The following is a 25,643-nucleotide window of genomic DNA, read 5'->3' as shown; positions in this document are numbered from 1 at the left end:
ATGAGCCACTGCACCCTGCAGTTGCTAAGTTTCAAAGAATTAGAAGTGCTTAGAACCTATATGAAAATCGCATAAGTACCACTCCTGAGTGGAACTCTCAAGCCACTCAATGCAAATATCAAGAGGAGTTTATTAAAATATTTTATTATACATAAAGCTTAAAAATATTTTAAGATTTATATACGTTAACTTTTGCAATCTTCCTACTGGTAAAAATACAAGACAGCAGCATAAGAACCAGTTACTCATATACTTAACTATATTTATACATAACAAAATGAAAAATTTTACTGAAAACTGGCAAGATACAATGTCAATAGTACAGATACATAATTTTGTGTTTAGCTATAATTCCTACCGATTATAAACCCCTATTAATCTTGGCCTACTTCTTTGAGTGATAGCAAGAACTCTGAAGATAATGTATGGGTTCTCTCTCACAGCTAATATGGCCTTGGGCAAGTCAGTTTTGTCAGTTCCCTCTACAAAAAGTGGGGGTTAAAAATATTCACATCACAGAAATGAGAGATTAGATGGCATACATTTCATTGCTTATGTGTATTTTAAACTACCGGGCACTTTTATGGTGTGACTAGTATTTAATGAATGTAACTTAACATTCTTATCTCTACCTTAATATCTGAGTATGTCTCTCCTTACCTCTACTAATCCTTTAAAATGTTCTTGACCAACACAATAGTTAATTGTGCTAGGTTTAAGTATGATTCTAATTATAAATTGACATAATAAAGTCATCTTAATGTTAAGACTTGTTTTCAGCAGATAAGAACTTAAGTTTTACAACTAGTTCCCTGAAAAAGCTGTATTTATTTATGATAGTTTATATGCAATCTGTAGAGCCAGGAACACTGTCTAATCTGACCCAAAACATCTTTTTGAACTAGATAAAGAGCAGCCCACAGGGATTTCTGGAAAGCAAATCAACTTGCACTTAGGGTTGCATGGACAGTGGGCCAAGAGTCATAACATACGCATCATAACTCCAGTCTCTGTTAAAGGGAACTACAAGGTTTTGATTTAGTAAGCCCTCTTAAGCAAAGCTAAGAATATAAGATTAAGTTGTAGTATTTGCATTGGCTTTAGGGAATGTGATGGAAAATTTAGTTTTTAATATGAATAAAGTCTACATGATGCCATCAAAACCTGTTGCAGAGCAGTTCATGAATATGATCCTCTTCTATTAAGAATGAAGGTTTTTAGATTTTTGAGACGGAGTCTTGCTGTGTCACCCAGGCTGGAATGCAGTGGCGCAATCTCAGCTCATTGCAACCTCTGCCTCCCAGGTTCAAGCAGTTCTGCCTCAGCCTCCTGAGTAGTTGCAACTACAGGCGCATGCCACAATGCCCAGCTCATTTTCTTTGTATTTTTAGTAGAGATGGGGTTTCATCGTGTTAGCCAGGATGGTCTCCATCTGACCTCATGATCTGCCCGCCTGGGCCTCCCAAAGTGCTGGAATTACAGGTGTCAGCCACCACGGCCTGCCAAAAATGAATTTTTATCAAAAAACTTATTTGACGAGTAGAAAAGTTAAATACAATCTTAAATTTACACAAACTATATATGACAAGTATGAGAAAATGCTGACCCCCAGGCACAGTGGCTTACATCTGTAATGCCAGCACTTTGGGAGGCTAAGGTGGTAGGATCTCTTGAGTCCAGGAGTTTGAGACCAACCTGGGCAATATGGCAAAAAACATTTCTTAAAAAAAAAACAAACTTTTTTAGTTAGCCAGGCCTGGGAGCATGTGCCTTGTCCCAGCTACTCCAGAGGCAGAGGTAGGAGGATCAATTGAGCCTGGGTGGTCAAAACTGCAGCTAATGATGGCCAGACCATTGTACTCCAGCCTGGGCAAAAAAAGTGAGACCTCTTCTCAAAGTTTTTTTTTAAAAGCAATTGTTCCTAACAGTTGCCCAAAAGCAATAGCTTTATTCAGAGTGAAGGCTAATAAATATTTAGGGCTCTTACATCTATCTAAAACACAGGTATGTTTGATCAAAAGATCTTTAAGCAATGCCTTATCACTTTAAGACTTTGTTGCTTGATTTTAAAACCTCTTTATCATCCTTATTCACCCATTCAAAAGCTTCAAGCCACATCAAAACAAAGGTATATGTACTTTCAGCTTTTGCTATGTATAAAGAACCATAAAGCCAATTAACTGCAGTATATAATAATAGTAAAAGACAATAATGGTACAAGAATGTTTAAATGTCACAGCAACATTATGTTGACCTTCACAAAGCCAATAAAAATGGGAGTTATTAATTTTCAAAGTAGTTACTAGATTTTATTTCCCAATTTGAATATTTCAGGTATCTCATTTCTAACTTTGATATATCATTGCTAACCAAAAGAAGCAACAAATATAAACACTATTTCTATTAGTTGCAGCACTGATAAAGCTCAGTTTACTATTTTTTTCATTTAGCAATGGTTAATCTCTGCTGCACAGCCCATTTAAACAATTCAGATTGACGTTTTCAATGGGAGACTATTTTCCACATGAATTCCTTCAATAAATAGAAAATGTGATACAGTATATTCTTTACATCATGCAGACTGTTAGATAAACTTTGGTAAATAGATAGCGAGGCTTCAGAAAACCATACTAAAGTAATTTCATTTAAAAAGGTTATGATGTGTTGGTTGAAAAAGAGTATCAACATCAGTATCACTGAAATTAATGTAACTATAACAACGTTTAAAATTTTTAAAAATTCAATTCCCTTTTCATCCTTATCAGGCCAGGAACATGGCATCCTTTTTGGAGAAATATTCATTTTGGGAATGAGAACTTTATTAATTTGTCCAATTTCTGTTCTGTTCCATTCTTCTTTCAATACTTCGCTTACTCGAGGATAAATTTCAAGAGGTAGAACCTCAGGAAGTGGTCTTTGTTTCAAGATCTGTACACGCTGGCGTACATCATCAACTTTTTCAAGAAAATTAAGTGGAGACTCTTCTTGTAAAGATGTTGTCAGTGTCATTAATTCAAGCTGCTGCTCTCTTACTTCTTTCATTCTTTCAATTTGTGGAGTATATACTTGATTAATCAGATTGCTAACATCATAGAGAGCTGTTAGGAAATTGTCTTTTTTCTGTTCTAATGTATCATTAAGCTCCTTAAAATACTGGAGAACAAATTCCTTTTCACCTTGGACCATTTTCTCAGAATGAGATTTTTGTTCTTCCAGCTTTTCAATAAGATTTGTAAGATCTGTCCAGTGTGTGTCAGTCAACTGTTCAAGCAGTTTCTGAGGTGTGTCCTTTTCTTTCAAATAGGCACTTTGAAGGTCATCTATAGGATGACCATGATGTTCACCTATGGTAAGGCAATGACCACAAACTAATTTTTTGTCTAGTAGACAGTAAACATTTAATGGTTGCCTGTAATGTTCAGGGCAGGTGACAATATCTGGATGGTCTTCTTGCTGGTACTTTTCAATAATAGCCCTTAAAGCAAAATTAACAGGTAAAGATTCAATGCCAGTTGGAGCAATTTCAATAATACTTCTGCAATTAGGGCACTTGAGTGGAATTCGTAAAGGTCTCCATATATAAAAGTTACCAGATGCCTGAAGAACATTTTCCAAACAATTTCTACAAAATGTATGGGAGCATGGCAGTACACGAGGATCTTCAAAAATACTGTAACATATGGGACAAGTTAACTCTTCCTCAAAATTGTGCATTTCCTGTCAAGAAGAAAAAGTATTTTAAGCTTACATAGAGACAGCTGTACATATTAACATTCTAGGTATTAACCTCCAAATTGTTACTATACTGTTGTCACTTAAAAGAGAACAAGGTATTTTTAGCTGGGCACACTGGCTCACACCTGTAATCCCAGCACTTTGGGAGGCTGAGGCGGGTGGATCACAAGGTCAGGAGTTCGAGACCAGCCTGGCCAATATGCTGAAAGCCCCTCTCTACTAAAAATATAAAACATTAGCTGGCCATGGTGGCATGCACCTGTAATCCCTGCTGCTCAGGAAGCTGAGCAGAATTGCTTGAACCCAGGAGGTAGAGGTTGCAGTGAGCCAAGATCTCGCCACTGCACTCCAGCCTGGGCGACAGAGCAAGACTTTCTCAAAAAAAAAAAAAGAACAAGGTATTTTTAAAATGAAGCTTTCTTAGTAATTCAATTCCTAGTATATATAGTGAATGATCACAATTAAGAGTTTATTCCTTAGGGACCAAAATCATCCCAAATAAAGCAATTATCATTAATTTGTAAAATGCTTCAAATTAAAGTTATTTAAATTTGTTGCTATGTGCCATCGTTTGGCTGTGTCTCCATCCAAATCTCATCTTGAATTGTAGCTCCCTTCATTCCCACATGTTGTGGGAAGGGCCCGGTGGGAGATAACAGAAACACAGGGTCAGTTCCCCCATGCTGTTCTTGTGGTAGTGAATAAGTATCATAAGATCTGACGGTTTTATAAGACGAAACCCTTTTGCTTGGCTCACATCCTCCCTTGTATGCCACCATTTGAGACATGCCTTTCACCTTCCACCATGATTGTGAGGTCTCCCCAGCCATGTGGAATTGTGAGTCCTGTAAACCTCTTTTTCCTCATAAATTACCCAGTCTTGGGTATGTCTTTATCAGCAGCATGAAAACAGACTAATACAATATGTAATAAAGACTAAGTAAAATTCAAAGTGTTCTGTGAAAGTCCACTTAGTGATTACAAATATTCTGTGCAATGTTTTAATGTTTAAGATGATAAAATCAAAACCAAACACATAAAATGAGTAGACAAGACTATTTCTATTATAATAAGTTAGGGTTATCAAAAGTATATTCTTTAATACAAAAGGAGGAAACATGTACCAGCTGGCTCAATCATAGTTTCTAAAGCAAGTTATTAAATTTCTCTATAGTAACTGTTACTACCGTAAATTTTTTAGCTTCTTGAATAAGAATACGAGTATGCCCAACACCCAGGATCCGCATAGTATAATTTTCTAAGGCAATAATTTTAACTTGGAGATCTAGAAGGCAGAAAAATTTTGAATTAATCCTTATAATAAAAATCAGTTTGAAAGATAAGAGTTAACTAAGGTAACTGTGAATTACTGCCTTAATTTTTAAGTGAAACACTAGAGCACAAAATGGTAAAGAATATAAAGGAGACCATTAGTCATCTTTCCTTCATGAAAAAGACCCTTGATAAGCATTTCTCTGAAACAGAAAAAGAAACCCAGCAATAGTTCAGAGACCATCTCTGACACAAGTAACTTGACCTCTTGACAAGCTATTATTATTTCCAATAAGAAAAGCCTGACCATTTTGCATCCTACCACCTCTTACTGTTTCCCTTTATACCTACCCTCAATGCAAGCCACAGTTGTAAAGACTGGCTTCCTCTTTGATAGAGAAAGATCAAGTTACACCACTGTCGAAAGTACCTTAAGCAAAACTTAAAAACCCAAGTGCCATTCATGTAAAATATAAAGGTTACTAAATCACATGCTATAAAACTAACTTTCAAGATTAAAAATCTGTGAAAACAGCATCTAAAAGTAACTAATTGCATTTTTAATAAAATGCAAACTTGGCCCCTTATCTTTACCAACTGTCAAACTTTTTTTTTTTTTTTGAGTCTGATCTTATTTGTTACTCAAAAAATCTTATTTCTGACTGGATTCAGACTTAGAAGTAGAAGCTCGGAGAGACGAAAGTCTGTTGTCTGTTCGCAATTTGTTCCTGGCGCTTCTCTTTAGCCTCCTTCATTCTCTTGGTTAAAAGTCTAGCATATTCTGCAGCCTCTTCCTTGTTCTTAGTACGCTGCTTCTTCAGAGCAATAGGCCACCGTTTGTGCTGCAGGACATGTGGAGTAACAAGACGCTGAATCTTGGGTGCTTTGGTCCTAGGTTTCTTACCTTCTTTGTTTAAGGGCTTTCTTAGAACATACTGGCGGACATCATCTTCTTTAGAAAGACTGAAAAATTTGCGGATTCTGCTAGCTCTTTTGGGTCCCAGGCGACGAGGCATGGTGGTATCAGTTAGTCCAGGAATATCCTTCTCTCCTTTTTTTTTTTACTATAACCAAGTTGAGAACGCTCAGATTAGCATCCACAATGCAACCACGAACGGGTTTTCTCTTTCTTTCTCCAGTTCTCCTTGGTCTGTAACAGGAATGCCCCCTACTCAGCAGCAGGCGGACACGGCCATGGGTTAAGACACCCTGCTTCACAGGGAAACCTCGTTTGTCGTTCCCACCACTGATTCGGACCACATAACCCTTCCATTTTTCATCCAGAGCGTCAGCAGCAACTTCTGTTGCCATACACTTCTCATAAAAAGTACGAAGTTTGCGTTCATCGTCCACTTCAATGAGTTTCTGGCAGCTTCACTTTGAAGCAGCTATATATACGCCTTCGAGGCGCCATGAAAAGAGGCTACCAACTGTCAAACTCTTACTCTTCCTTTAAGCCTCAACTTGAGCCTACCTTTTCCCCAGATTAGGTCCCCTGTCATTCTCACTAAACACTGCACTTCTACTTCATAGCATTTTAACAGCATTTTATTCAAAACAATTCTGCAACTCTTCTGTATACATTAGGATGTAGGCCTCCTATAAGGGCAGGAATTGTATCTAAACTATGGTTATATTCCTGCAATTTAGGTGCAAATTTTAACATAGTAGGCATTTACTTGTTATTGGTTCAATGAACAAATGCCTTTTCAGAAACCAGTGGCTAATACAGACTTTTGTTTTTTTGGGTTTTTTTAATAGCAAAATCTCTGCTTAGGAAAAGGTGTAAAAGGCAAATCTCTCAGAAAATACTCCATTCAGACTGACAACATTCAGATCCCAAGTGAGCCACAGTGTGTCACAGAGACTAAGCTTGAACTGTGAAACATTCCAGCAAACTAAAGTAATTGCGCAACAGTAAAGAAGATGACATTCACTGCAGAGAAATTCAAGTGAGTGCATGTTGGCAAGACTTTACAACTTTACCCTACACCTACAGAAAGCTCTGAAGTCATACAGAAACCATCCAAGAAAAACAAACGTTTTTCACAGCATTTCAGTGATGTCAGAATTCACAAGGAAGGAATAAACAGAATAAAACTTGATAGGAAATAAAATTTGAGCAGTGGACATACATTTAATCTAGATTTAATATTACTGGAACTATTAAATTGTTTAAGTAGCAAAATTAGTCCTAAAACACAATCTAACTTTTCTCTCCAAACCCAATCCTGTATTGCAAAAAGCTAGGAAACAACTCTGAGAATGCAGTTGGGGGCCAAAAGTTCAACTTCCTTTAGAATGAGAATATTCACAACATTGTAAACAAAATGTCATTTCCTAATCTTATATAAAATGGAAGCAGGCCAAGGCAGGTGGATCACTTAAGGCCAGGAGTTTGAGACCACCCTGGCCAACATGGTAAAACCCTGTATCTACTAAAAATACAAAAATTAGCCAGGCATGGTGGCGTCCACCAGTAATCTCAGCTACTCAGGAGGCTAAAGCACGAGATGGAGTGACTACACTCCAGCCTAGGAGACAGAGCAAGACTCTGTCTCAAAAAAAAAAAAAAAAAAAAAAAGGAAGCAAAAGTCATGGTTGGTCTCAAAGTTACTGCTATCATATGTATATTTTTCAGACAAAAATTTGTGGATAACTTAAAGATCACAGAAGTCAAAACCAACTCTCAGACTACCCTTTTCTCACTAGTTTTTTTATTAAAAACTTATTTTAGGCAACAAATTCAAGAGAAACCAGAACTGAAAAATAACTTTGTAAGGCTAGGAAATTTCTGACTCTGGTTGCTGCCTGAGAAGTAAACTATATAGGTGAGCCAAGTGCGGTGGCTCACACCTGTAATTCCGGCACTTTGGGAGGCCGAGGTGGGAGGATCACTTGAAGCCAGGAGTTCAAGACCAACCTGAGCAACACTGTGAGACCTCATCTCTACTAAAAATTAAACATTAGTAGGGCACAGTGATAAACGCATATAGTCCCACCTACTTGGGAGGCTGAGGCAGGAGGACCACTTGAGCCCAAGAAATTGAGACTGCAGTGAGCCACAACTGTGCCACTGTACTCCAGCCTAGGCAATAGGGCAAGACCCTGTCTTTAAAGAAAAAGAAAAAACAAGATATACGTGGCTATCATGCTTAGAGGCTAGTACTTTCGGAAACCAATATGAAATTTTATGCAGCAGAAATTTTCCACAAGCAGCCTAGGCTTCTGAGGGGAAGAAAAAGAGCAAAACCTTTACCTATGTATATTTTCTAGAATGAACATCTTGGATTTAGCTATGCTGTATGTAGGTTTCCAAACAGTAAAAACATCAATAACACTGGAAACCACAAGATAATGAAAGTAATGCCTTTGATATTCTCATTTTTTCAGGGGAAAAAAATGGCTTCCAAAATGGAAAATAAAATTCTATACCTAGAAAAAAAATATCCATTTTGATAAAAAAAAGTTTGACATATAAGGTCTCAAAAATGGAACAACCTTCTGCCAACTCTTTCTAAAGAAGCTACTGAAGGGAGAAAAGAAAAGCAAGAATGTTCACCAGCATAACGGTGAAATAAAGTCCAGGACAACTGTGAACGTCTAGAGAAGAATCGCTCCAGGAGAGGAAGACAGATCTTTAAGTAAATGGAACTGACAGAATATTTCATGTGTCTGAAACATATTGAGCAGTAACTAAATTTAGGGGAAAAAAGTGATAGAATCATGAAAGAAAGGAAAGATTAATATTATAGTATATGACTCAGCTGTCATAGTGATAGTCATAATATTGTAAATATCAAATACTGATTTTACAAAGAGTGACAAAATTATATTGAGAGGGAAAATAAGGGAAGGAAACAGTTTAAGAACTAAAACTTAATCTTTCCTTATAAGAAAGTCAATACATACTTAAAAAATAAATCACAAAAAATATCTAGAAATATAGAAGAAATGCCATAAGAAATGTTAAAAAAGATCAAAGTGACTGCTTCTAGAGAGCAGTAATCTGTTTTTCATTATAAATTATGGTTTTACTTTTAACTATTAAGCAATTAAAAATATAACAAAATTTTAAAGAACTAAAGATAATCCTACAAGAATCCACATAGAAAAGAAGGATGAAAAAAGGAAAACAAAACCAAAGGTCTCAGAATTCTCCTTTGGGAGACTCATTTCCAAAATTGGAATGGCCACAATAATTATCTCCCACATGTGCTGTCCTGTAATGTGAGTTTGCTGCTACTCCCTGTGCATGAAGAGATGAAATCAATTCTCTTGAATGTGTGTGGGCCATGTGACTGCTTTGACCCAATAGGATACAGTATAAGTGATGCAGTAGTTCTAGGTATAGCGATTAACTAACTTGGCAGGTTGCTGCCTCAGAGCCACAAACTGCTATGCCTCAGAGCCACAAACTACTTTGCTGAAGAGACAGGCCAAATAGAAGGGCAAGGAGTTGCCAGACAGATGAGTGAAAAAGACATCTTGAACATCAGGCCAGCCCAACTTCCAGATGTATGCTACACAGCAAGAAATAACCAGAACATCACCTGCAACAAGGAACGCTAGAAGACAATGTAGCAATGTCCACAAGGTCTAGAAGGACAAGGATATGAGCTGAGAATTCTGTACACAGCCAAGACATAATTTATTCATGTGAAACAACAGAAATACTCTCACAGTAAAATCTGCAGAGTTAAAAAAAAAATGATATGGGCAGAGCTGACACCATACACTTTCCTCACCAAACCAAAAAGAATATAAAATGAGTATTCAACTTTTAAAAGGGAAAAAAATGGGGAAAAGTAGAAAAAAAGAATAAAGATAGGCCTCATGTGGTGACTCACACCTGTAATCCTAGCACTTGGGAAGGCCAAAGTGGGAGGATCATTTGAGTTTGAGACCAGCCCTGGCAACACAGTGAAACCTCATCTCTACAAAAAATAAAGAACTTAGCTAAGCATAGTGGCACACACCTATTAGTCCTAGCTACTCAGGAGGCTGAGGAGGGTGGATTGCTTGAGCCTGGGAGGTCCAGGCTGCAGTGAGTCTTGAGCCATGGTCATACCACTGCATTCCAGCCTAAACTACAGAGCCAGATTTTGTCTTTAAAAAAAGAACAACAAGAAGAAAGATAGAAAAATGGAAGATGATAATGAACCAGAAAACTTACTAAAACTGGCCGGGCATGGTGGCTCACGCCTGTAATCCCAGCACTTTGGGAGGCTAAGGCAGGCGGATCACAAGGTCAAGAGATCAAGACCATCCTGGCCACCATGGTGAAACCCCATTTCTACTAAAAACACAAAAATTAGCTAGGCATGGTAGTGCACACCTATAATCCGAGCTACTGGGGAGGTTGAGGCAGGAAAATCACTTGAACCCGGGAAGCAGAGGTTACAGTGAGCCAAGATCGCACCATTGCACTCCAGCCTGGGCGACAGAGCAAGACTCTGTATCAAAAAAAAAAAATTGCTAGAACTGATAAATCCAAAAGATGGCGCTTTTTTCTTGCTCTGTCACCAGGGCTAGAATGCAGTGGTGTGACAAAGGCTCACTGCAACCTCAACTTCCCAGGCTCAAACAATCCTCCCAGCTCAGCCTTCCAAGTAACTGGAACTACAGGTGCATGTCAACACATGTGCCTAATGTTTTTATGATTTGTAGAGATAGGGTCTCATTACAGGCTGGTCTCAAAATCCTGGTCTCAAGCGATCCTCCCACCTCAGCCTCCCAAAGTGCTAAGAATATAGTTGTGAGCCACTATGACTGGTCTAAGAGTTGGTTCTTTAAGTAAATAAACAAGCCATTAGCTCATCTGTGATAAGCAGCCTCTAAAATGGCTCCCAATGACCTACACTTCCTGGATACTCTTGAAATCTCCTCTCCCTTAAAGTGTGAACTAGACCCTACTCAACTGTTCCAGAATACAAATATGTAAAGTTTTCTAGGCTGGGCGCAGTGGCTCAAGCCTGTAATCCCAGCACTTTGGGAGGCCGAGATGGGTGGATCACGAGGTAGACAGATCGAGACCATCCTGGTCAACATGGTGAAACCCCGTCTCTACTAAAAAAAAAATACAAAAAATTAGCTGGGCATGGTGGCGCATGCCTGTAATCCCAGCTACTCGGGAGGCTGAGCCAAGAGAATTGCCTGAATGCAGGAGGCGGAGGTTGCGGTGAGCCAAGATGGCGCCATTGCACTCCAGCCTAGGTAAACAAGAGCGAAACTCCGTCTCAAAAAAAAAAAAAAAAAGTTTTCTAATTGTTTTGAACACAGTATAACACAATTCGAAAACCTGAGATAATACAAATTAAAAATGGACAAAATTTCAAAAATGGGCACTGATATAAAATTCTAAATACAATGTTAGCAAAAATACAGGAGTACATTAAAAAAACACTGTACCATGACTAAGTAAGGTTCTTTACAGAAATATAAAGTTAATTCGCTAATAGAAAATCTATTAATATAATTCACTCAGTTCAATGGGAAAAAAATTTACAATCATATACATGTGAAAAAGCATATAACATCAAAACCAATAAGCAGTCCACAAAGACAGAAAGTAAAATGGTAGTTGCTAAGGCTTGAGAGCAGGCAATATGCTGAGTTACTGTTTTATGCAGGGGTCCCAAACCCTCCCTACCCACCCCACGCCCCTGCCATGGTGGCAGGCAAACCTGCCTGAACTCCACCTCCTGCCAGATCAGTGGCTGCATTAGATTCTCTTAAGAGTGTGAACCCTAAATTACACATGCAAGGGATCTAGGTTGTGGACTCATTGTGAGAATCTAACTAATGCCCGATGATATGCAGTGGAACAGTTTTATCCCAAAACCATCCACCACCCACCCGACCTCTGTCCATGAAAAAACTGTTTTCCACAAGACTGGTCCCTGGTGCCAAAAGGTTGAGGACTGCTGGTTTAATGGGTATACAGTTTTCAGTTTTGGGAAGATGAAAAAGTTCTGGAGATAGTGATGAAAGTTACAGAACAATCTGAATGTATTTAATACCACCAAACTGCATACTTCTAAAAATAACAATGGTTCATGCTTCTAATCCCAGCACTTTGGGAGGCCAAGGCAGGCGGATGACAAGGTCAGGAGTTCGAGACCATCCTGGCCAACATGATGAAATCCTGTCTCTACTAAAAATACAAAAATCAGCTGGGCGTGGTGGCGCATGCCTGTAGTCCCAGCTACTTAGGAGGCTGAGGCAGGAGAATTGCTTGAACCCAGGAGGCAGAGGTTGCAGTGAGCAGAGATCGTGCCACTGCACTCCAGCCTAGTGCCTGGTGACGGAACCAGACTCTGTCTCAAAAAAAAAAAAAAATTACAATGTAAATTTTATGTTAAGTATATTTTACACAATAAAAAAAAAAATTTTAAGTCTCTTCCCTATTATCCAGTCTTTCTTTTGCTAAATGAATTTGAATCAATTTATACTATTTTGTCTTTAAAAAGCAAAAAAGCAAAATAATTGATGTAAAATGTATTTTCCTCTAGTGAGTACTGAGCCCGTGTGAAAAGCAGCACTTCAAGATTTCCTGCTTCTCTTTCAAGTCACCAAGAAATATGAATATTAAAAAAAAGAATCTTCTCAGAAAGAAACCTGACTAAATCACTCTACTTATAAATTATTTCACTAATGTCTAGTGTGTTTAAGTGTTAAAAACAAATACATTTCTGAATTTCCAAACTTTTTATTAAGTCTTTCTCCAGAGGGCCAATTCACTAGGGAGTCTCCATGATGTCTAACTGGCATATTAGGTAACAAATAGTGTAACAGATGATGAATTAAATAGCACCAAAAATATAATTACCTGTATAAACCAGTTTTTAAGTCTCCAGTACAAACCAGTTTTTAAGTTTTAATTCACTAATGCTTTCCTGCCTTTCAGCTCTAAACATGAACGGCTATAAAACGTTCATTATATTTTACAACCTCTGAAAAGAAAATATATTTACTATAGTATAGAATTAGATGACTTGCCCAAAGACTTCTAGTGAGTCAGCTTTAAGTATAGGAAAATTCAAGTGGTGCCACCACCCAAACTGGGGCTCACATCTTTGTGTCCCTGATAAAGAAGAAACATATTTTATGCAATTCAAGCCTTACTTAAGATATAACTACAACTGCACCAATGATATACACATATAGGAATTTTTTTAACATTGTCCCGGAAAGTCTCAGAAACAAGATTTAAAAAAAATAATCTTGTCACATATAAATATACAAATATAATGAGGGGGCACCAAAACTTTTTCAAATTAAAAAAAAAAAAAAAAAACTATGGCCAGCTGATTTTAACTATTAATTCAATTTAACCAGGAATTGACTTGAGAAGTTGAGGCTTTAATTGCTTTTGTTATACCTTTCAAAGTAAATATATATCCAGTGGAAAATATTCAGCAATGTGTTTGGTGAAAGGCAGTGTCAAAACTAACATTACCTAAACTCAAAATTTCGTCTTGCCAAATTAAATGGCTAAGTACTCTACCAACAGAATGTTTTTTCAAGACTTTTAAGTTTCACCTAATAGTTTAAATCATACACTCTGTAAGAACTTAATTAAAATGTTTTCCATAGTCACTTAATCTCTCAGAACTTACCTACTTTGCCGATCTCCTGGTTTGGGGACTGAATGCACTATCTTCTCCAACTCTTCCGGAATCTTTTATTCTTATTCTAAAATTAAAATAATGTTATCTTTAATGTTTTCGATTTATTGTCGCGTCACAAAAATCGTTGTTAGTTCACTGTCTTTGATGTTTATCTTCACTGTGTCTCACTGTTTTCAGAAAAGTCACAAATACCAACAGTTGCTGGAGCTGAAGTGGAGGTATCGCTAGTACCCTGAAAATCCCAACTCTGACCTAATAGACGGTCACGAAGGACCTCTTTTTGCAGTGTCAAATAGCTTATGAGCTCTCGACAGTATTAACCAACAATGGTGATGGCAGAACCAATACTCACGGTCATTTTAGAGTGCTTAAAATTAACTGCAAGACAAAAGCAATCATAGGAGTCAAAGACTTCGCCGGCTCAAAATTAAAACTGATTTAATATAGTCTGCTCATCTCTCTGTTCTGCCATTTCAATGCTGTGGGACCCTGGGTCAGATGTACCTAATGCACCTCAAAACTGAGGCTTCACATCTGTAAAATGGGCATAACTGCACCTAACCCAGTTAAGTCCTGCGAGCACCTAGCACAAAGGGGCTCAAAATGGCAGTACTCTTCCATTCCCCTTCTAGAAGCTTCACTCTCCCAGGCCTCCCTCCTAATGCGTGTCCGCCTCGGCGCCCGCCCGCCCCCAACACCCGCGGGACCGACCGACTTGGCGGGCGTCCGCTCATCTTACCCTCACCACCACAGAGGCCTCCTCCCTCACAGGAACCCAGCTCCAAGGTGAAGGGGTGGGAAACTGGTTCCCCAAATTCCGGTGTGGGACAAGACGGAATGAGTGCAGGATCCAAGCCACCCCCCTCCATCGTCACGCCCCCAGGATTCCCCCGCCAAACACACTGGGCACACCAGCCTGTGCTCCAGGTAAAGAAAAAAGACTCAGAGCCTCCTTCTCGGATCAGAATTAAAGGTTCTTAGACTCACCGCGGGGAGGAGGTAGACCAGACGACTCCACAGCACCTAAACAGCGCCGAGAGCCCCCGACAGATGCTGAGAACCGCCCCGAGGCCCCGCCCTTCTCCGCCCCGAAGGGTTTCAGGTGCCCAGACGGGGCGGGGCCTCGCAGCGCAGGCGCAGGCTGCAGGCAACGGTCTACTGTGGGGCATCGGCCAATAGGAACAATTGCTGGGCTTGTTCGAAAGTAAACGGTGGACTGCGCGGCCCGAGGCAGGTGGCGGAGGTCGGCTCGAGACTGGCGCCCAGCTTTCCGCGCCTGCGTGCTAGGCGCAGGCCGCCTCTCGGAAACTTGAGTAGGCGCCTCGTAGTACCGGCTCGGTAGCCGGTGGGGAGCTTCGGCCGGCGGGCTTCTTGAGCTCGGGTTCCGCCTGGGGAATCCGGATGGCACTGATGGTCAGGGCGAGAGACGGGATCTAGCGCTGGCCAAGGCACAGCGCCGGCGGCCGACGGTTTCTGGGGAACTATCTTTTACTTGGAGCAACATGGGCATGGCCTGCTGGTAGGCTGTGGAGCGCAGGGTCTTCCATCGTAGCCTCACAGACCCGCTGCTCCGGGAAGTCGCCACGCGTCCTTGTGGCACATCCACACCTGTCTCCAGCACCCTCCGCCGCTCAGCTGTTTGCTTTGTTACGAGTTCCTGAGACCTGACCCACCCGAGCACTGGGATGAGCACAAGATAAGGGGCTTGGGAACGCTCTTTGTACTCAAAGAACTCCAAGAGCGAGTGGGAAACCCCGGACTGGGGTGGGTGGATCCCTCCGTCTCTTCCTGGCCTTCCTCCTCTTCTCACGTTTTTCCACTTTATGAAAGTATTGTCTAGAGATGAGAGCTGTCCAACTCAACACTTCCAACTTCAAGTTCCTACTTCACCTCTCTGACTCCATAGAGTTAGAAAACAACGAACAGTTCAGTGGTCCCTTTCCCTTTTTTTGTTGAGAAACTTTATTCAGCTTTATCTCAAGACATCACCACTTCCCTATCCTGTCAACCTTAAATAGTGAGGTTCAGGAAATATGATTACGTATAGAGTTTATTCCAGCGTCAGGCTTGCGGGTAGCCACCCAGGAAACACCAGCTCCAAATGGGATCAGCATTCCAAAGTGAAGTTAAGGTTTCACTTAGGTGGGCAGAAACAAATTTTAGCAGGATTTCATTTTCATAACAGACCAGTGCATACTTACAGCTATTTGGTAGGTTACAGATTGCTATATTCCAAGAAAGGGTACTCCGTTATTCCGTGAGGAGGGGTCGTGATCTCAGGGGGTTGTATCTCTGGTATGGTTTTGTCCTCCTATTATAATTATTTACAGAAACAAAAGGCAGACGTTGCAGATGCCTGTTGCTTGACTCAGGCTGTAGCCGCATTCCTCTCAAAGCTCACCGTAAAGCTCCAACAGCTTTAAGTTTGAATTATTGAACTTCACATAACTATACTTAAGTCATTTTGTTTAGTAATGTGCTACATAAAGATACGGGTTCTAAACCAGGTGCGGTTGCTCACGCCTGTAATCCCAGCACTTTGGGAGGCCGAAGCCGGTGGATCACCTGAGGTCAGGAGTTCGAGACCAGCGTGGCCAACATGGCGAAACCCCGTCTCTTCTAAAAATACAAAAAAAAAAAAAAATTAGCCAGTCATGATGGTAGGCACCTGTAATCCCAGCTACTTGGGAGGATGAGGCAGGGCAGGAGAATTGTTTGAACCCGGGACGCGGAGGTTGCAGTGAACAGATATCACGCCACTGCATTCCAGTCAAAAAAAAAAAAAAAAAGTTACGGGCTCTATATACTGTATATTGCAGTACATTCAGGTCTTAGGTTTTATTCAGTAAGTTACAGGAAATATTAAAAAAGGATATAAAGCAGAAAGTAAGGCAATATTAGTGAGGCCTTAGTCAATCTCAGATATATTCACCAATTCAGCTCCTAAAAAGTTGCTCATGAAGTGTGAATTGTAGTGATAGCTACTGTTTCATGGTGGTGAATATTTGCTTTGGCTTTATGTATATTTTCTATTTAAATACGGAGTCATCCTGATAGACATCTTTCTAACTTCCTGTCGAAAGAACATGTGGGACAGGTATGGTGGCTCATGTGTGTAATCCCAGCACTTTGGGAGGCCAAAGTGGAAGAATTACTTGAGCCTAAGAGTTTGAGAGCAGTCTGGGTCACAAAGTGAGAACCCATCTCTATGAAAAATAAAATAATTAGCCAGAGTGGTAGTTCACACCTGTAGTCCCAGCTGCTTGGGAGATTGAGGCAAGAGGATTGCTTGAGCCTGGGAAATCAGGGCCACAGTGAGTTATGATCACACCACTGCACTCTAGCCTGGGCAGCAGAGTGAGACCCTGTCTCAAAAACAAACAAAAAACCCAAATTATTGTGAATTATCTTTATCTTTAGAAATAGCAGTAAATGTATTGTATTTCTATAAAATTATTGACTTTAAAAATGTAATTGCTTCTGGAATTGAATTAATATGGCTGAAAATTGAATTAATATGGCTGGTTTTTGAGCTATAATATTTTTCATTTGTTTTCCCCTCTGCTTTCTTACCTCAAGACAGTTATGTATGTAGCAAGAAAGCAGAAGAACCTCTCACTAGACTTACTGGCTATAGTTCCCAAAAAGCCCAAGCCAGAGAGGAAAATAATATTTGAAGGAAGAGGTGGAATGCTTGAAAGAGGCAGAAATATGTTACCCAAAAATAGAGATGATTTGGGTCCTGGTAGGGGGAAACTATGACACCAAAAGGGAATAGTTTTATCTGTGCCTCCAGGGAGTCTGGCTTAGAGGCCCATGGGTTCCCAACCCTGCCAAAGATTCAAGATTTCTGTAGCCCAGCATGAATTTGGGGTTTGAGAAGGCTGGAATGGTGTAGAGAACCACAGGAGCCTACAAAAACAATGGTGGTGGCAGTCAACTTGACATACTTGGTTTTGTGGACTGTAATTAACATACTCTACAAAAGATAATGTTTTCCTGGGAAGTTGGGACGGGGGAACTAACATTCAAAGGCAGGAGTACTTGCTTCAAATCTATAAGCCTAAAACTCAGGTGAGAAGTTGCTCAGCCACCCAAAAAACAGGTGGGAAGAGGACAGTCCAGCTGCTAGGAGTCTTTTTTTATTTTTATTTTTTTTGAGACCGAGTCTTGCTCTGTTGCCCAGGCAGGAGTGCAGTGGAGCAATCTCAGCTCACTACAACCTCCACCTCCCAGGTTCAAGCAATTCTCCTGCCTCAGCCTTCCAAGTAGCTGGGATTACAGGCGTATACCACTGCGCCCAGCTAATGTTTGTATTTTTGGTAGAGATGGGGTTTCACCATCTTGGCCAGACTGGTTTTGAACTCCTGACCTCAAGTGATCCACCCACCTCCACCTCCCAAAGTGCTGTGATTACAGGCTTGAGCCATCACACCCAGCCTTACTTCCAGTAATTTTTTGATAGAATGTTGGAAAGGGATAAAAGATGATAAAGATTTGCAATTATTTCCAGGTGTAGAAGAGGCAGCAATATAACATTAATTTTATGACAACCAGGCCAAGCATGGTGGCTCACACCTGTTATCCCAGCACTTTGGGAGACGGAGACAGGCAGATCACTTGAGCTCAGGAGTTTGAGATCAGCCATGGGCAACATGGCGAGACCCCATCTCGACAAAGAATTTTTCTTTTAATTATGACAATCTTTTGGTGCTCAGGTCAGACTTTTTGCTTCTAGGCGTCTTCTGTCTCAACTGCTAAAACAGGAGACATCAGTAACAGAGAAGGGTTTTGTATGCAAGCTAAAACACTTCAATTAGGGGTGTTCAGAGCTACAGAGTTTAAATACTCTGCTCTTGTCTCCCATCACATTAGCCTCAGCAAGATTACAATAAAGAGAACAGTGATTTTCCAAAGTTAGAAACCTCCTATATTTCATTTCTAGGACTTCAGAGAAAATGCAGCCGCTCTTATCTGGAGCCTGGAGTGCAAAGAAAACAAAACAACACAGCGGCAGCTGGCACCGTGATTCCAGTGCAAATGAATCTGTGACAGTGAGCTAGGAGAATATACCTCACAGGTCATAGAAGGTCATTTTATCTGGAAAAAAGCACACAGCTAGATGATGCAGTGCACTTTACAGACTCAGAGATCAGGAGTTGGGGGGATTTTGGAGGCAATCTGGAAAAACCTCATTTTTACAGAAGAGAAGCCTATCAACCATGTTGGTGTTGCTTTCAACTGAGTTTCAGCTCATTTGCATATTACTACCTAAAAATGCATAAACTACACAATTTTAAAAACTAGAACATGTTATACAGAATTCATTCTCACACAGCCCTTTACAGCTATATCTCTGAATACAACTTGGAAGACTCCAAGGATGTTTCTGTCCAGTTGCAGTTTACCTTGTGACTAGTTTCCTTTTCTTATTGTCATCGAGTCCTTTTTATTTCAAATGCCACTAACTTTTTTGCCACCAGCTTTTTTAAGTACTCAGTGTTATGGGTGGCTGTAATCTTAAGTAAATTTGGGGGTCTCTTTATGTAGGCACTTAATATCCAATTTTCTAGACTACCCTGTAATTGTTATGTGTGCATCTATTTTTAAAAAATTATCCAAAGATTTTTGAATTTCAAGAATTTTTTCTGATAAATGATTCACAGAATTTTGATTTTGATACAGCCTTGTGTAATTCTCTAGTCCATTTTATCAAACCAATATCTGTTAGTTGCTTTCTAAAATACACAGCATTACAGATGCAAAGAACACAGCTCCTGTACTCAAGTTACTTATCTAAGTGAGCTAACATCCAGATCTAGTTAAATGACAACATCAGATAAACTGCAGATTAGAGTGATCTTCCAACTGGGACAAGCAGCCCAGGCCTTATGCCTTCCCCAGATTTCTGGTGAACGATGACCAGAAGTTGGAGCTGCATCTGGATGATCTTCACCTGTTCTGAGCTTCATAGAGGAATTTCCAGAATAGATACAAATCACACTGGCTGCCCACCTCACAGTTAGGCGTTCGTTTGTCATGTCGGTGCTACATCACCTTTTCAGATGATAGTCTTTGTCTCTCTTTTTCAGAATGGTTGGATTTGGGTCAGCCAGACAAGTCTGGGATTGGGTAATATCTTGCTAATGCTGGTTGGCATTATAGCTGAAAAGTCAAGAAACATTTATCTTTTAAGTTTTGGAGACTGGAGAGAATAAAACACCTTTGTAATTTAGATTCTCTACTGAGATACTGCCCTGTTGTCTTTTAAAGGAGAAACACTAGGACTTTCCTAGGTAAGAAAACCCTCTCACACTACGTACATGTCACTCAGTATATTCAGATTGCCAGATCCCAAATACATGTGTGTGCCAAGGACTTCACATAGTTCATGTGCATGATTACGTATACAGTTAACCCTTGAATAACACAGGTTTGAACTGCAAGGGCCCACTTATGGGTGGATTTTTAAAAATAAATATATTGTTTGGGAGGCCGAGGCAGGCGGATCATGAGGTCAAGAGCTTGAGACCATCCTGGCCAACTTGGCGGAACCCCATCTTTACTAAAAATATAAAAAATTAGCTGGGCGTGGTAGCACCCACTGTAGTCCCAGCTACTCAGGAGGTTGAGGCAGGAGAATCGCTTGAAGCCAGGAGGTGGAGATTGCAGTGAGGTGAAATTGTGCCATTGCACTCCAGTCTGGCGACCAAGCGAAACTCCGTCTCAAAAGGTAAATTAATAAATTGGAAAATACTGTGGATATTTGAACAATTCAAAAAACTCACAGATGAATTGTGTAGCCTAAAATACCAAAAATAAGAAAAAGTTTTGTCACGGATGCATAAAATATATGTAGATACCAGTTTACTTTATCATTTACTACCATAAAATAAACACAAATTATAAAAAGTTAAAACTTCCCAAAACTTACACATACAGACTATACATAGCACCATTCAAAGTTGAGAGAAGTGTAAAGATGCAACATTAAATCATAACTGCATAAAATGAACTCTAGCATACACAGTACTACCCTGAAAATTTCATAGCACCCTCTGTTGCTATTGCAGTGAGCTCATGTTGTATCTTCTTAAAACATCGTGTGACCTTAATCATCTCCACATGAGCAGTTCATCTCCCTAGTAAACGCTTACTGTGGTAAAAAATGTTCTCATGTATTTTTCATTCTGTTTAGTGCAATACTGTAAACCTTGAATAACACCATGGGACCCATGCAGAGTGTCACTAATGATGCTGGAAGTACTCCCAAGAAGCAGAGAAAAGTCATGACATTACAAGTATAAGTTGAATTCCTTAATACGTACCATTGAGTGAGGTTTGAAGCTGGGATTACCCACATTTCCAGTTAAATAAATCCAGCATAAAGGCCACTATAAAAAAAAAAAAAAGGAAAGGAAATTGGCCTGGCACGGTGACTAATGCCTGTAATCCCAGCACTTTGGGAGGCTGAGGCAGGTGAACCACCTGAGGTCAGGAGTTAAAGACCAGCCTAGGAATACAACTAACAAGGAACGTAAAGGACCTCTTCAAGGAGAACTACAAACCACTGCTCAATGAAATAAGAGAGGACACAAACAGATGGAGAAACAGTCCATGTTCATGGTTAGGAAGAATCAATAGCATGAAAATGGCCATACTGCCCAAAGTAATTTACAGATTCAATGCTATCCCCATCAAGCTACCAATGACCTTCTTCACAGAACTGGAAAAAACCACCTTACACTTCATATGGAACCAAAAGAGAGCCCACATAGCCAAGTCAATTCTAAGTAAAAAGAACACAGCAGGAGGCATCACACTACTGACTTCAAACTATACTACAAGGCTACAGTAATCAAAACAGCATGGTAGTGGTACCAAGACAGAGATATAGACCAATGGAACAGAACAGAGGCCTCGGAGGCAACACAACATATCTACAACCATACAATCTTTGATAAACCTGACAAAAACAAGCAATGGGGAAAGGATTCTCTGTTTAATAGAAGACATACATGAGGCCAACAAACATATGAAAAAATGCTCATCATCACTGGTCATTAGAGAAATGCAAATCAAAACTACATTGAGATACCATCTCACACCAGTTAGAATGGCGATCATTAAAAAATCTGGAGACAACAGATGCTGGAGAGGATGTGGAGAAACAGGAAGACTTTTACACTGCTGGTGGGAGTGTAAATTAGTTCAACCATTGTGGAAGACAGTGTGGTCTTCTTTTGTAAAGTGTCTGTTCATATCCTTTGCCCACTTTTGAATGGGTTTGTTTATTTCTTGTAAATCTGTTTTAGTTCTTTGTAAATTCTGGATATCAGCCCTTTGTCAGATGGGTAAACTGCAAACATTTTTTCCCATTCTGTTGGTTGGTGATTCACTCTAATGACTTGTTTCTTTTGCCATGCAGAAGCTGTGGAGTTTGATTAGGTCCCATTTGTCTATTTTGGCTTTTGTTGCCAATGCTTTTGGTGTTTTGGTCATGAAGTCCTTGCCTACTCCTATGTCCTGAATGGTTTTGCCTAGATTTTCTTCTAGGGTTTTTATGGTGTTCGGTCTTATGTTTAAGTCTTCATAGGCGGGTCATCTGTTAAGCGGTCAGTTCTCAGCAGAGAGGAGGCCCTGGAGAGGGTGGCACATCTGCTGGCAGGTCATCTCTGCAGTTGTCAGCAGAGAGGGTAGGTCCTCTCTGCAACTGGTTGTCCCATTATCTCCAGCTATCAACAGAGAGGGTAGCTTCTCTCTGCAGCTGGCTGTCCAGTCATCTCTCTGCCCAATTGGTCCTCTGGCCATACTCTGCCCTGCAGCTGGGCCCAGGGCTTTTATGGACCTCAGAGGGAGGAAGCGTGTGCTGATTGGTCAATGAGCAGCCATGAGCAGGCCTAGAAGAGGCACCATGAGTCCCTACTCCAGTTTGAGGGAATGGCAGCCTGCCTCCCAGCCTTCAGGTTCTCCCTGGCCTGAAGGTGGGGCCTTACCAGGAACCCACCCCATTCCACCCAGGAATCTGTCTGCCTCCTGCTGCCATTCATGGCTCCAGGGGTTGTCCCCAACCCCACTCCAAGATTGGAGCTGGCACTGGGAGAGGAGAGAGGCCAGGCAGTGGGAGCAGATACCCCCCAGCCAGCAGGGACAGAGGGGTGAGGGGCCCTTCCCAGGCCTCTGAGGATGTAAGTGGCAGAGATACTCAGGTCCTTCACCTGGGAGGGCAACTACAGCTGCACACAGGGAGCCCCACCAATTCAGAAAGGGCAGAGTTCCTGCTTGTCCCTGACTCCTGCCTGCTGCGTGGAGTGGGAGGCCCAAGTCTGCAACTGCAAGTCAGGCAGATGCAGATGCATCCAGGAGGGCAGATCCTGCTAGCTCCCAACCCCGTCTAAGAACACAGGGAGGCTCAAATCCACAGCTGCAGTTGATCACGAGGTCAAGAGGTGGAGACCATCCTAGTTAACATGGTGAAACCCTGTCTCTACTAAAAATACAAAAAGTTAGCAGGGCACAGTGGCGCGTGCCTATAATCCCAGCTACTCAGGAGGCTGAGGCAGGAGAATTGCCTGAACCCAGGAGGCGGAGGTTGTGGTGAGCCGAGATGGCGCCATTGCATTCCAGCCTGGGTAACAAGAGAGAAACTCCGTCTCAAAAAAAAAAAAAAAAAAAAAGAAAAAGAAACTGGTCTTTGGTGCCAAAAAGGTTGGGGACTGCTGTGTTAATAAACTGTTTATGTTATTGGTAAGGCTTCTGATCAACAGTAAGTTATTATTAGTGAAGTTCTGGGGGAGTCAAAAGTTACATGTGTGGATTTCTTACTGCATGGGGAGTCTTCACCCCTAAACTCCACATTGTTCAGGAGTCAACTGTGGTTCCTTTTGTTCTCCTTTTCCGGATGACCTTCATGTTCATCATAATCAGAATTTGCCTTTTTAAAAAATGTAGGCAGACTTGTGGTATAATATGTACCTGCCTCATCTTTAAGATGATCTCAGCAATGTGTGAGTAAACATCAAATGAGTTTGAGAGATAGCTTTCAAAAGGAAAGCAATTGTCACCCCATGTATGCAATGACCTTAAATACAATGACGAATGTTTATGTAGCACTTGTTATAAACCAGGCACTGTAGTAAGTCCTTCATTCTCTTCTGTAATCCTTACAATTGTGCTCTAAAATAGTTACAATTTTTTAAACTTTAAATGGAGTATGGAAAAGAAACAGTGGTCTCTATTTTCATCCTTGTTTTACAAAGGAGGAAATTAAATGCCCTCCAGGTTGCCTGATGTTGTTCTCTAATTCCAAAGCAGGAGCTCTTCGTGCTGGATTGTGTGCTCTTATTTTCTTCTTCACCTTCTGTTATTAATGTTTTAGGGCTGTTATAACAAGTTACCACCAACTTGGTGGCCTGGAGCAACAGAAATTGATTCTTTCTCAGTTTTGGAGGCCAAGCTCCCCCTGAAGGCTCTAGGGGACAATCTGATCTTGCCTCCTTCAGCTTCTGGTGGCTCCAGCCATTCCTTGGCTTAGGGTTACATAATGCTGCTGTCTGCCTCTGCCTTCATGTGAGCTGCTGCTCTGTGTGCCTTCTTTTCTGTCTGTTATAAGGACACTTGTCACTGGATTTAGTCCTACATTGGTAACCCTGGATGATCTCATCTGAAGATTCTTAATTACCTCTGCAAAGATCCTTTCTCCAAATACGATCACATTCACAGGTTTTGAGGGTTAAGACGTGGACATAGCTTTTGCAGGACCATTTAACCTACTACACCTTCCTAATGTGATCCTTATGGGTTGGAGTCGTCATTTATACAATCTTGAAAGCTTAACAGACTCATAGAATATTAAGTGGAGAGTGAATCCCAGAGATCTTATCCACATTTTCAACAGAATAAACTTCCAAAGGAGAGGTGCCTGACTCGTGATAACACAGCAAAGTCACAGCAGATCCAAGACCATGCTTAAACTTCCTGATGCCCTACCCAATGGCCATTTCACACTATCAGAGAATGATTGATATTATTGTGTGATTAAGAATGTTTTCCATCTCATAGTGTTTTTCATCTGCCAAAAATCATGGTAAAAACAATTATCAGTATGTCTCTGTGACAAATTTCTCTCAGATCTCAAGCCCTTAAAAAGTGTTTTTTTCACTGATAGGCTGTTTCACATGGCTAGGAAAGCTACATAATTATTTCTCTCTGTGACCAGCTGCTAAGGGAGTAGGTCCAAATCTTAGAATCTCATCAATTCCCTGCTTTCCAGGCCAAATACATTACTTTTCCTTGCATGGCTTTTGTGTTAGAAATTTTTGCTGCATCTTCAAGACACAGGTTATCAAATGTCAAAGTGAACTGTGAGGCAGACAGACCTCTGGGGAACATACACAACGTAGGGGCTTGAGAATTGTTCTGGGGGAGTCATAACTTCCTGCCCTCAGAGAGGACTTTTGGCAACCCCACACCTGCCCATCTGACCCTTGGAAGCACTCAAAGTTTCTCAGCACCCACCAACTCTGGGAATGCAGCAGCAACTCTCCCTCACTCTGGCCACCAGGGTAGACAGCTATCTCTGTCTCTGGTTCCCCAAGGTTTAGTAAATGCCAGGCTACTCAGTCCCTCCAATGCAGAGTAGACATAGCTGAGCAAGGGTTGGGGATGGGATTTATTAGAACTCCCTTGGAAAGAGCTGTGGGAGTGCTTTCAGTCCTACCTTCTGACCTAGTGTCTGCCCCTCACCTCAAGCCTAGTGGGAAGGGCTCAGCTATGTCTACTCTGCATTGGAGAGACTGAGTAGCCTGGCATTTACTAAATCCTTGGGGAACCAGAGACAGGGATAGCTGCCTACCCTGGTGGCCCGAGTGAGGGAGAGTTGCTGCTGCATTCCCAGAGTTGGTGGGTGCTGAGAAACTCTGAGTGCTTCCAAGGGTCAGATGAGCAGGTGTGGGGTTGCCAAAAGTCCTGCCTAATTGTTTCAAGTAGAGGGGCAAACAGGCC

General features: G+C 40.9%; 1 protein-coding gene across 3 annotated transcripts; it reads right to left on the bottom strand.

Annotated features, from left to right (window-relative positions):
* Window positions 1–110: 110 nt before the first annotated feature.
* Window positions 111–14,725, bottom strand: TRIM59 (tripartite motif containing 59). Of its 3 annotated transcripts, none has more exons than XM_008983557.6 (3): window positions 14,628–14,725; window positions 13,629–13,704; window positions 111–3,717 (listed from the first exon to the last, which is right to left on the bottom strand). In XM_008983557.6, exon 3 carries the CDS (start codon window positions 3,712–3,714, stop codon window positions 2,503–2,505), a length of 1,212 nt encoding a protein of 403 aa, XP_008981805.2. In that variant the 5' UTR covers window positions 3,715–3,717; window positions 13,629–13,704; window positions 14,628–14,725; the 3' UTR covers window positions 111–2,502. The 3 variants fall into 3 exon arrangements, with proteins under 3 accessions (XP_008981805.2, XP_008981806.2, XP_078210064.1); XM_008983558.5 differs by lacking the exon at window positions 14,628–14,725 and adding an exon at window positions 14,380–14,479; XM_078353938.1 differs by lacking the exons at window positions 13,629–13,704; window positions 14,628–14,725 and adding an exon at window positions 5,912–6,044.
* Window positions 14,726–25,643: the final 10,918 nt, after the last annotated feature.

Source organism: Callithrix jacchus, chromosome 17, assembly GCF_049354715.1.
Source record: "Callithrix jacchus isolate 240 chromosome 17, calJac240_pri, whole genome shotgun sequence".
NCBI lineage: Eukaryota > Metazoa > Chordata > Mammalia > Primates > Cebidae > Callithrix > Callithrix jacchus.
This window is presented reverse-complemented; position numbering and strand designations above follow the sequence as displayed.